Genomic DNA, 12,762 nt, shown 5'->3' on the forward strand with positions numbered 1-12,762 from the left:
TGGAGAGCTTCCTCTCAAAGGCTTCTTCCAGGCGGTATTCCCATGGGACGGTCAGCTCCAGCAGCACTACCTGCTTGGTGGACTCAGACACGAGGACAATGTCTGGTCGCAGGGTGGTGACTGCAATGTGGCTGGGGAACTTCAGCTGATGTTCAAGGTCCACCAACAGCTGCCAGTCTCTTGCAATAGGCAGATAAGGGATTTTCAAGAATTATCCTAGTAAATTTGTCTAATAACATCTGAATCGCTCCCACTGCAATCGCCTTTTTTTCCCTTTCTAGTCCTTCACTCTAAATTTCCTCATCCACACATCTTTCATCCTTACTCAAATTAATGGGGAAATTGTCGCTTTCTCGGCCCGGATAGCTTTTGCTGCTGGAGGCTAGGATTATAAACAATGTGAGGATGTGAGGATCTCTACAACCCGTGACGTCACGCGCCCATCGTCTGCTACTTCTGGTAAAGGCAAGGCTTTTTTATTAGCGACCAAAAGTTGCGAGCTTTATCGTCGATGTTCTCTACTAAATCCCTTCAGCAAAAATATGGCAATATGGCGAAATGATCAAGTATGACACATAGAAAGGACCTGCTATCCCCGTTTAAATAAGAACATCTCATTTCAGTAGGCCTTTCAATGTTGTCAGGACTCTTTCCAGAAGGATTCTATAAGCAAAGCGCTGTAGGCGAGTACTGTACATGCTAAGCTATTTGAAGAAAACATTGGCGCCTCAGCAATGAATAAAACATGTTTATCTAATAATTGATACAATTGTGTTTGTATTATTAAGATAAAAACAAGCTGTGAGCCAAAATGGCCCCCGGGCCCCACAATGGCGCTTGATATTGCAGTGAAACAAGCTCGATTACCATGAACGTCCTGTGGGTGCTCGGGTCATGTGACTCCTCCTCATGCTGCTGATTAAGTGATCCACAAAAAGGAGCCAGTCCTGCTCACAGACTGTCTGCGCTCAAAATTGGCGACGTCCCTGCAGCGAGCGCGGACGCCTGCTGCACCTCTTGCTGGGCGACATAGCGCCGCCTCCTGTTGGCCCGGTACACTTCCAGCCTCTCCTCCTCCGCCTGGGGGTCCTCCACCGCCTCTTCCCACCTCAGGCTCTCCCTCGCCTGTGCGCTGAGCTCGGCCACACAGGACGCCCTTACGGGGCCGATTCTCCTGCTTGCCGACAGCTCTTTGACGGGTTTGTCTGCGGGGGCCCGGTCCTTGCTCTTCTTGCAGGTCACACGCAGCTTGGATGTTTGACCTCGGGCCCTCGGGCACGCTGGCATCAGGGTCAGGTGCACGGCCTCAGGCGGCTTGGCTACAAACGTCAGTTGAGAAATATGTGATTAGTGACATACCGTAATTTCCGGACTATAAGGCGCACCCTTATAGTCGATCAATCAATCAATGTTTACTTATATAGCCCTAAATCACTAGTGTCTCAAAGGGCTGCACAAACCACAACACAAACCACTACGACATCCTCGGTAGGCCCACATAAGGGCAAGGAAAACTCACACCCAGTGGGACGTCGGTGACAATGATGACTATGAGAACCTTGGAGAGGAGGAAAGCAATGGATGTCGAGCGGGTCTAACATGATACTGTGAAAGTTTAATCCATAATGGATCCAACACAGTCGCGAGAGTCCAGTCCAAAGCGGATCCAACACAGCAGCGAGAGTCCCGTTCACAGCGGAGCCAGCAGGAAACCATCCCAAGCGGAGGCGGATCAGCAGCGCAGAGATGTCCCCAGCCGATACACAGGCAATCAGTACATGGCCACCGGATCAGACCGGACCCCCTCCACAAGGGAGAGTGGGACATAGGAGAAAAAGAAAAGAAACGGCAGATCAACTGGTCTAAAAAGGGAGTCTATTTAAAATAAAAATAAAAACTAATAAAAACAAAAACAAAGAGTAGGACAGCGGACTGCTGCGTCGACTATAAGCCACACCAGCTAAATTAAGGGGAAAATACAGATTGCTCCGTATATAAGCCGCACCCGACTATAAGCCGCAGGCGTTTTGATGTGTAATTACCGGGGACGGCGTGGCGCAGTGGAAGAGTGGCCGTGCGCAACCCGAGGGTCCCTGGTTCAAATCCCACCTAGTACCAACTTTGTCACGTCCATTGTGTCCTGAGCTAGACACTTCACCCTTGCTCCTGATGGGTGCTGGTTGGCGCCTTGCATGGCAGCTCCCTCCATCAGTGTGTGAATGTGTGTGTGAATGGGTAAATGTGGAAGTAGTGTCAAAGCGCTTTGAGTACCTTGAAGGTAGAAAAGCGCTATAGATGTACAACCCATTTATAGGAGAAAAAGAAAAGAAACGGCAGATCAACTGGTCTAAAAAGGGAGTCTATTTAAAATAAAAATAAAAACAAAGAGTAGGAGAGCGGACTGCTGCGTCGACTATAAGCCGCACCAGCTAAATTAAGGGGAAAATACAGATTGCTCCGTATATAAGCCGCACCCGACTATAAGCCGCAGGCGTTTTGATGTGTAATTACCGTAGTACAATAGGGGTTCCTGCTACCACGGGGGGGATTGTCGGGACCGCAAAGCGTCCCATTTATTAACAATAAATCTTTTCAATCATTCAATCAAACTTTCACATCTTTGACATGGCGAACAGCATTCGTGCAGAATACAAATAATACAACGGTGCAAAGTAATACAAAGTGCTCGCCTGTAACACGGCAGTAAAAGTGCAGTCCCGCGGCCGTTTACGTTATCAAAATAACCAGCCTACTACCGGTGTACGAAAAGTCAGTCTTTAATCATTGTGTCATCATCTTCCTCCTGCGTACTAAAACCCCCGAAATCCTCTTCGTCGGTGTTAGAGAAGAACAGGTCCAAAATGGCGTCATCAGCCACTCTCTGTCCTTTGTTCTCGCTCTCAAAACCTTCCTTTTCGTCAGTAGAATCAACGGCTCCGGCTTCGTCAGCCGTTACGTCGTCCTCTTCATCATCACGACGCAGTAGTCCGCTCTCCTACTCTTTGTTTTTGTTTTTATGTAATTATCGTCATTATTTTTAATCTCATTAGTACGGCTATTCCGATCAGGGATTAAATACCTACAAATCTCATGTGTTAACCGTACATTTTTCAATTATGATGACTGTTACTGACATTAGACATTAGTTGACTGTAGGGTGGGCTTCACGGTGGAAGAGGGGTTAGTGCGTCTGCCTCACAATACGAAGTTCCTGTAGTCCTGGGTTCAAATCCAGGACTGTGTGGAGTTTGCATGTTCTCCCCGTGACTGCGTGGGTTCCCTCCGGGTACTCCGGCTTCCTCCCACTTCCAAAGACATGCACCTGGGGATAGGTTGATTGGCAACAGTAAATTGGCCCTAGTGTGTGAATGTTGTCTGTCTGTGTTGGCCCTGCGATGAGGTGGTGACTTGTCCAGGGTGTACCCTGCCTTCCGCCCGATTGTAGCTGAGATAGGCGCCAGCGCCCCCCGCCACCCCAAAAGGGAATAAGCGGTAGAAAATGGATGGATGGATGACTGTAGGGTTGTACGGTGTAGTGTCACGGTACTAATGAATCAAAAACGGTACTATACTCTGTTTGAAAAGTACCGGTTACCGGGCATGACGCCGCGTCGTCACGTCCTGACATTGCTGTTTTTTTGAGCAGGGGAGCATGTTCGGCAGCGCACAATCACGGAGTACTTACAAGCAGATTCAGTGTGTAGAAAGAAAAGGGGGAACGGACACATTTTGGCCTAAAAACTGATGATTAGAGGTGAATCTATAACAGGAAGAGGTACTTTAAGACATTGCTGCCAGCAAACATCAATCCGTAATCGGCAGTGTTTTAGCTACTTCTAAGGCAGGGGTGCCCACACTTTTTCTGCAGGCGAGCTACTTTTCAATTGACCAACTCAAGGGGATCTACCTCATTTATATATATCATTTATATTTATTTATTTATGAAAGAGATATTTTTGTAAACAAGTTAAATGTGTTTAATGATAATACAAGCATGTGTAACACATATAGATGTCTTTCTTTCACGAAGACAAGAATATAAGTTGGTGTATTACCTGATTCTGATGACTTGCATTGATTGGAATCAGACAGTAATGATGATCACGCCCACATTTTCAAATGGAGGAGAAAAAAAGTTGTCCTTTCTGTACAATACCACATGAAAGTGGTTGGTTTTTGGCATCTAATTCATCCAGCTTCCATACACTTTACAAGAAAAACATTGGCGGCAAATTCCGTACCTTGCTTGATTGACATTCACGGCACCCGAGGGTCTTGTGAGATGACGCTGGCTGCTGCCAGTTCATTATTATGAAAAAATGACAGAGAGGAAGGCGAGAAACACTTTTTACTTCAACATACTTTCGCGCCGTCCCTTCCGTCAAAACTCTAAAGGCCGACTGCACATTTCCTATCTTCACGATAAAAGCCCTGCTTCATGCTGCCTGCGCTAACAAAATAAGAGTCTCGGAAAGCTGGCGTGCACATCAGCTTTCTGAGGGATCGCTTGTGCACGCCACTTTTCCGAGACTCTTATTTAGTTAGCGCAGGCAGCATGAAGCAGGGCTTTTATTGTGAAGATAGGAAATGTGCAGTCGGCCTTTAGAGTTTTGACGGAAGGTACGGCGCGAGAGTCTGTTGAAATAAAAAGTGTTTCTCGCCTTCCTCTCGGTCATATTTTCATAACAATGATCTTGCAGCAGCCAGCGTCATCTCACAAGACCCTCCGGTACCGTGAATGTCATTTAAGTGACGTCTTGGTGAAGATTGATGATCACTCATTTTTAGGTCTATTTTTTTTAAAAGCCTGGCTCGAGATCGACTGACACACCCCCCGCGGTCCACTGGTAGCTCGCGATCGACGTAATGGGCACCCCTGTTCTAAGGGGACGGCGTGGCACAGTGGCAGAGTGGCCGTGCCCAACCGGAGGGTCCCTGGTTCAATCCCCACCTAGTACCAACCTCGTCACGTCCGTCGTGTCCTGAGCAAGACACTTCACCCTTGCTCCTGATGGGCCCTGGTTAGCGCCTTGCATGGCAGCTCCCTCCATCAGTGTGTGAATGTGTGTGTGTGAATGGGTAAATGTGGAAGTAGTGTCAAAGCGCTTTGAGTACCTTGAAGGTAGAAAAGCGCTATACAAGTACAACCCATTTATTTGTTTTGCTCTCGTTACCTGGCGCCAGATGTCGGCCTCAGTTTCGCGCATCCTCGGTGGTGCGTGCCCCTGGTTACCTTAAGCCGCACCGTTGTATAAGCCGCAGGGACCAGAACGAGGGAAAAAAGTAGCGGCTTATAGTCCGGAAATTACGGTACCTCCATTATGGACTTAAAATTTTAAGAACTATTCATTTAAACAAGATATTTTTTGTTGTCAAAGGACTCCGGCTTATTAGTGATTCCCAAAGCCCAAAAAAAGTCTGCGGGCTATAGAGCGTTTTCCGTTCGGGCTCCAGTACTCTGGAATGTCCTCCCGGTAACAGTTCGAGATGCTAACTCAGTAGAAGCATTTAAGTCTCACCTTAAAACTCATTTGATTGATTGATTGATTTGTATACTCTAGCCTTTAAATAGACTCCCTTTTATAGACCAGTTGATCTGCCGTTTCTTTTCTTTTTCTCTTATGTCCCACTCTCCCTTGTGGAGGGGGTCCGGTCTGGTGGCCATGGATGAAGTACTGGCTTATGTGGTCCTTTCCAAGGTTCTCATAGTCATCATGGTCACCGACGTCCCACTGGGTGTAAGTTTTCCTTGCCCTTATGTGGGCCTACCGATGATGTCATAGTGGTTTGTGCAGCCCTTTGAGACACTAGTGATTTAGGGCTATATAAGTAAACATTGATTGATTGATTGATTGTGTTTTTCTATCAAGTAAAGTAGTAGTACCGTATTTTTCTGAATATAAGGAGCACTTAAAATCCTTTCATTTACTCAAAACTCGACAGTGCGCCATATATCCCGGTGCGCCTAATTAAGGAATAATTATTTGTTACACTTACCGACCTCGAAGCTATTTTATTTGGTACATGGTGTAATAATAAGTGTGACCAGTAGATGGTAGTCACACATAAGAGATACGTGAAGACTGCAATATGACTCAAGTAAAAAAACACCAAAATATATGTTCCATTGTCGTCTGCTTTAACGGCACAATTACACAGTATTTTGGAGAACTGTGTTGCTGAATCTTTTGCAATTTCTTCAATTAATATGGGAGGAAATCAAAATAGCAAGATGGAGTTGGGAAGCTTTAGCCACACAAACACACGGTGATTCCTTGTTTAAAATTCACGTCTGCGACTTCCGGTACAGGCAGGGCTTTTCTGCGGTTGCGAACTTTATCGTGGATGTTCTCTACTAAATCCTTTCAGCAAAAATATGGCAATATCGCAAAATGATCAAGTATGACACATAGAATGGACCTGCTATCCCCGTTTGAATAAGAACATCTCATTTCAGTAGGCCTTTAAGAACCATTGCCCTAGGGTGTGAATGTGGGTGTGAATGTTGTCTGTCTATCTGTGTTGGCCCTGCGATGAGGTGGCGACTTGTCCAGGGTGTACCCTGCCTTCCGCCCAATTGTAGCTGAGCTAGGCACCAGCGTTCCCCGTGACCCCAAAAGGGAATAAGCGGTAGAAAATGGATGGATGGATATTTTCCACAAAAAAGGGTTAGGTGAATGTGCTTATTAAAATAATTGGGTTTGGTACCTCCAATAATGTTAAGAACCACTACCCTAGAGTGTGAATGTTGTCTATCTGCGTTGGCCCTACGATGAGGTGGTGACTTGTCCAGGGTGTACGCCGCCTTCTGCCCGAATGCAGCTGATAGGCTCCAGCGACGCCGAATGGGACAAGCGGTTGAAAATGGATGGATGGATGGAAAATGATAATATTATGTGATCGGTGGAAGAGGGGTTAGTGCGTCTGCTTCACAATACGAAGGTCCTGAGTAGTCAGGGTTCAATCCCGGGCTCGGGATCTTTCTGTGTGGAGTTTGCATGTCCTCCCCGTGACTGCGTGGGTTACCACCGGCTTCATCCCACTTCCAAAGACATGCACCTGGGGATAGGTTGATTGGCAACACTAAATTTGCCTTAGTGTGTGAATATTGTCTGTCTATATGTGTTGACCCTGCGATGAAGTGGCGACATGTCCAGGGTGTACGCCGCCTTCCGCCCGATTGTAGCTGAGATAGAAACCAGCACCCCTCCGCGACCCCAAAGAGAATAAGCGATAGCAATGGATGGATGGATGGACTATACACTTATTTGCAGTTCTAAAAGTGGCCGGTAGAGGGCAGCTGTAACGGAACAAGAGTGACACTTGATGATTACCTGAATGCTGTGGCGACGTTAGTGAGGCAGCAAAGACTTTTTTCTTCCTTTTCTTCTTTTTGTCTTCTGAGCTGCAACAAATCTTCATCTTGTGGACGTCCTCCTCCATAATGGCGCTGTAACAGCAGGCTAACAAAGTTAGCAGCGGTTAGCTTCAATATTCCCGCTCTCTCAACACAACGTACGAGTTAGTCGGCGGGGAAAAGTTGTTCTGGACGTTTATTCCGGATTGGACGGACTATATAAAACAATGTTTTGTCCCTTCCGTCACTTTGTATTCATGGAAATGAAGAAGAGAGTTTACGCTACATGGCGCCTAAACTAGCTTGACGTTGTCGGTCTCGCGCTCCTGGACTCGTATCCATGGCAACTAATGTGGGCGGAACAACTTTACTTTCAGGTTCAAAGTTTCTACACGACATTTATGGATGATGCACCAAGCGGCCGAAATAATTATTTTGGTTAAAGGAAATTTTCGAAAAAAAAAACAAAAAACTATTTTGTTAGTAAATAACCAACCGGTAATTTTGTAATAACATCAAACTGCCTCTCTTGACAGTTAGTAGTAAGTTACAACAATTAAAAGCGTCAAAGTGTGCTAGTTCCGATTTTTCTAACTATCAAATTCTAATTTCTTATCTTCTTTAGGACTTTGTAACCGTTTTTAATGTTTCTATGGCTATAAATGTAACAGTCCCAAACTGCTGTCTCATCAAAGTACCCTACGTCACTTCCGTGCAGCTGACGTCAGCCGACTCGTGACTGCTTGCGTCATCACGCAGCCAGCTGATCGGCGTGGGAAGCCGGCTGATCAGGGCGTGCAGGAGTTGTGTAAAAGGGGGATGAAGTCCGGCATTCTGCCTCCTTCGCGGCTGCAGCCCCGCACGTCGGATCCCGGACGTGCACGACGACCGAGCCGGGTGAAGGTTTCGGACTGTGCCGGGCCGTCGCGTCGTATTTCCGGACCGCAGCCAGCTGGCGATCAAAGGTGGGGCGAGTGTGCTGGCGTGGCTGTGGCCGAACCGGTGACGCGATCGATCGATCGATTTGTCCCGAACCTCGATGAGGACATTTGAGAAATGGACCGAGACTTTACAAGTCCAGTTCCCCAGCCTCAGACCTCGGAACCGCAGTACTGTGTCGTGCACATTCCTGCGGAGGGAGGGCCTGGGGGGGTGGGGAGTGTTAATGTGGTCCAGAACTGGGCCTGGAAGTCCGAACGTGACGCAAGCAGGACGTCAGGCTGCAAATCAGCAACATGTGGAATATTCTTAATCGCTGAGTTCTGGATTATGAGAGAGGCTGACTCACGAAGTCTTGCAGTGGTTACATAACTGGAGTCCGGCGCCGTCGTTTTTACAGCAAATGACTGTAAGTGGCGTACCGCATTTCATTGAATTGCCGCCGGGGCGCTAATTAATCTAAAAACTTTTCTCACTCCTGCGCTTACCAAAGGCATGCGGTAAAAGTAAGCATGCGCTAATCATAGGCGCTAATTAATTTAAAAACTCTTCTCACTCCTGCGCTTACCAAAGGCATGCGGTAAAAGTAAGCATGCGCTAATCATAGGCGCTAATTAATTTAAAAACTCTTCTCACTCCTGCGCTTACCAAAGGCATGCGGTAAAAGTAAGCATGCGCTAATTATAGGCGCTAATTAATTCAAAAACTCTTCTCACTCCTGCGCTTACCAAAGGCATGCGGTAAAAGTAAGCATGCGCTAATTACAGGTGCTAATTAATTTAAAAATACTTATCACTCCTGCGCTTACCAAAGGCATGCGGTAAAAGTAAGCATGCGCTAATTACAGGTGCTAATTAATTTAAAAATACTTATCACTCCTGCGCTTACCAAAGGCATGCGGTAAAAGTAAGCATGCGCTAATCATAGGCGCTAATTAATTTAAAAACTCTTCTCACTCCTGCGCTTACCAAAGGCATGCGGTAAAAGTAAGCATGCGCTAATCATAGGCGCTAATTAATTTAAAAACTCTTCTCACTCCTGCGCTTACCAAAGGCATGCGGTAAAAGTAAGCATGCGCTAATTATAGGCGCTAATTAATTCAAAAACTATTCTCACTCCTGCGCTTGCCAAAGGCATGCGGTAAAAGTAAGCATGCGCTAATTATAGGCGCTAATTAATTCAAAAACCCTTCTCACTCCCGCGCTTACCAAAGGCATGCGGTAAAAGTAAGCATGCGCTAATTATAGGCGCTAATTAATCTAAAAACTCTTCTCACCCCTGCGCTTGCCAAAGGCATGCGGTAAAAGTAAGCATGCGCTAATTATAGGCGCTAATTAATTTAAAAACTCTTCTCACTCCTGCGCTTACCAAAGGCATGCGGTAAAAGTAAGCATGTGCTAATTATAGGCGCTAATTAATTCAAAAACCCTTCTCACTCCTGCGCTTACCAAAGGCATGCGGTAAAAGCAAGCATGTGCTAATTATAGGCGCTAATTAATTTAAAAACTCTTCTCACTCCTGCGCTTACCAAAGGCATGCGGTAAAAGTAAGCATGCGCTAATTACAGGTGCTAATTAATTTAAAAATACTTATCACTCCTGCGCTTACCAAAGGCATGCGGTAAAAGTAAGCATGCGCTAATTACAGGTGCTAATTAATTTAAAAATACTTATTACTCCTGCGCTTAACAAAGGCATGCGGTAAAAGTAAGCATGCGCTAATTATAGGCGCTAATTAATTTAAAAACTCTTCTCACTCCTGCGCTTACCAAAGGCATGCGGCAAAAGTGAGCATGCGCTAATCATAGACGCTAATTAATTTAAAAACTCTTCTCACTCCTGCGCTTACCAAAGGCATGCGGTAAAAGTAAGCATGCGCTAATCATAGGCGCTAATTAATTTAAAAACTCTTCTCATTCCTGCGCTTACCAAAGGCATGCGGTAAAAGTAAGCATGCGCTAATTATAGGCGCTAATTAATTCAAAAACTCTTCTCACTCCTGCGCTTACCAAAGGCATGCGGTAAAAGTAAGCATGCGCTAATTATAGGCGCTAATTAATTTAAAAACTCTTCTCACTCCTGCGCTTACCAAAGGCATGCGGTAAAAGTAAGCATGCGCTAATTAATTTAAAAACTCTTCTCACTCCTGCGCTTACCAAAGGCATGCGGTAAAAGTAAGCATGCGCTAATCATAGGCGCTAATTAATTTAAAAACTCTTCTCACTCCTGCGCTTACCAAAGGCATGCGGTAAAAGTAAGCATGCGCTAATTATAGGCGCTAATTAATTCAAAAACTCTTCTCACTCCTGCGCTTACCAAAGGCATGCGGTAAAAGTAAGCATGCGCTAATTATAGGCGCTAATTAATTTAAAAACTCTTCTGCTGATATTAGCATGCATCAAGTACCACAGGTGTACACTGTATACATGCAAAATTAGCTAAAAAAAGTTTTCAAGCTAACTTTAGCATCCATCAAGAATCAAAATATGACTATGGCGTACGCCTACCAAATTAGATTTTAAAAAAATGTGAGTATGCTAATGTTAGCATGCATAAAGTTCCAAAATATGACTAGTAATACACCTACAAAATTAGCTAAAAAAAATGCTAGCATGTGAAAAAAAAAGAACATTTGACATGTTTCAAAATGTATTGCTGCACTATATTTGCCAAAAATCCAATAAACAAATGTTTGAAAAATATTTTGGTACTTGATGCGTGCTGATATTAGCATGCATCAAGTACCACAATGTGACTTAAGTGTACACTTTACAGCTACAAATTTTGCAAAAAAAAAAAAAAGCTATCAAGCTAACATTAGCATGCATCAAGAATCAAACTGACTATGGCGTATGCCGACTAAATTAGGTTTAAAAAAAATGCTAGTATGCTAACGTTAGCATGCATCAAGTACCAAAATATGACTAGTAATACACCTAAAAAATTGCTAGCATGTGAAAAAAAAGGACATTTGACATGTTTCAAAATGTATTGCTGCACTATATATGCCAAAAATCCAATAAACAAATGTTTGAAAAATATTTTAGTACTTGATGCGTGCTGATATTAGCATGCATCAAGCACCAAAATGTGACTTAAGTATACACTGTACACCTACAAAATTAGCTACAAAAAAAAGCTATCAAGCTAACATTAGCATGCATCAAGAATCAAAATATGACTATGGCGTATGCCTACTGAATTAGGTTTTAAAAAAATGCTAGTATGCTAACGTCAGTATGCATCAAGTACCAAAATATGACTACTAATACACCTAAAAAATTGCTAGCATGTGAAAAAAAAGAACATTTGACATGTTTCAAAATGTATTGCTGCACTATATATGCCAAAAATCCAATAAACAAATGTTTGAAAAATATTTTAGTACTTAATTCGTGCTGATATTAGCATGCATCAAGTACCAAAATGTGACTGAAGTGTACACTGTACACCTACAAAATTAGCTACAAAAAAAAGCTATCAAGCTAACATTAGCATGCATCAAGAATCAAAATATGACTATGGCGTATGCCTACTAAATTAGGTTTAAAAAAAATGCTAGTATGCTAACGTTAGCATGCATCAAGTACCAAAATATGACTAGTAATACACCTACAAAATTGCTAGCATGTGAAAAAAAAGAACATTTGACATGTTTCAAAATGTATTGCTGCACTATATATGCCAAAAATCCAATAAACAAATGTTTGAAAAATATTTTAGTACTTGATGCGTGCTGATATTAGCATGCATCAAGTACCAAAATGTGACTAAGTATACACTGTACACCTACAAATTTTGCTAAAAAAAAAGCTATCGAGCTAACATTAGCATGCATCAAGAATCAAACTGACTATGGCGTATGCCTACTAAATTAGGTTAAAAATAATGCTAGTATGCTAACGTTAGCATGCATCAAGTACCAAAATATGACTAGTAATACACCTACAAAATTAGCTAAAAAAAATGCTAGCATGTGAAAAAAAAAGAACATTTGACATGCTTCAAAATGTATTGCTGCACTATATATGCCAAAAATCCAATAAACAAATGTTTGAAAAATATTTTAGTACTTGATGCGTGCTGATATTAGCATGCATCAAGCACCAAAATGTGACTTAAGTGTACACTGTACACCTACAAAATTAGTTTAAAAAAAAGCTATCAAGCTAACATTAGCATGCATCAAGAATCAAAATATGACTAGTAATACACCTACAAAATTGCTAGCATGTGAAAAAAAACAACATTTGACATGTTTCAAAATGTATTGCTGCACTATATATGCCAAAAATCCAATAAACGTTTGAAAAATATTTTAGTACTTGATGCGTGCTGATATTATGCATCAAGCACCAAAATGTGACTTAAGTATACACTGTACACCTACAAAATTAGTTAAAAAAAAGCTATCAAGAATCAAAATATGACTTTGGCGTATGCCTACTAAATTAGGTTTAAAAAAAA

The 12,762-nt window shown here is 43.4% G+C and overlaps 1 protein-coding gene across 2 annotated transcripts in view; it reads right to left on the bottom strand.

The window, feature by feature from the left end:
* Positions 1–274: 274 nt before the first annotated feature.
* The window catches only part of liat1 (ligand of ATE1), a 36,490-nt gene continuing 24,002 nt past the window's right edge, over positions 275–12,762 (bottom strand). Inside the window, exons 1-3 of one of the 2 annotated variants that reach the window (XM_061899217.1) lie at positions 7,520–8,465; positions 7,335–7,450; positions 275–1,319 (exon numbers count right to left, since the gene is read on the bottom strand). In XM_061899217.1, coding sequence (XP_061755201.1) covers positions 952–1,319; positions 7,335–7,443 — 477 coding nt within the window. In that variant the 5' untranslated portion in view covers positions 7,444–7,450; positions 7,520–8,465 and the 3' untranslated portion in view covers positions 275–951. Of the gene's footprint in view, positions 1,320–7,334; positions 7,451–7,519; positions 8,466–12,762 lie in introns of those variants that run through there. The other variant, XM_061899216.1, reaches the window with a different exon arrangement.

The sequence above is a fragment of the Nerophis ophidion genome, linkage group LG04 (genome assembly GCF_033978795.1).
Source record: "Nerophis ophidion isolate RoL-2023_Sa linkage group LG04, RoL_Noph_v1.0, whole genome shotgun sequence".
NCBI lineage: Eukaryota > Metazoa > Chordata > Actinopteri > Syngnathiformes > Syngnathidae > Nerophis > Nerophis ophidion.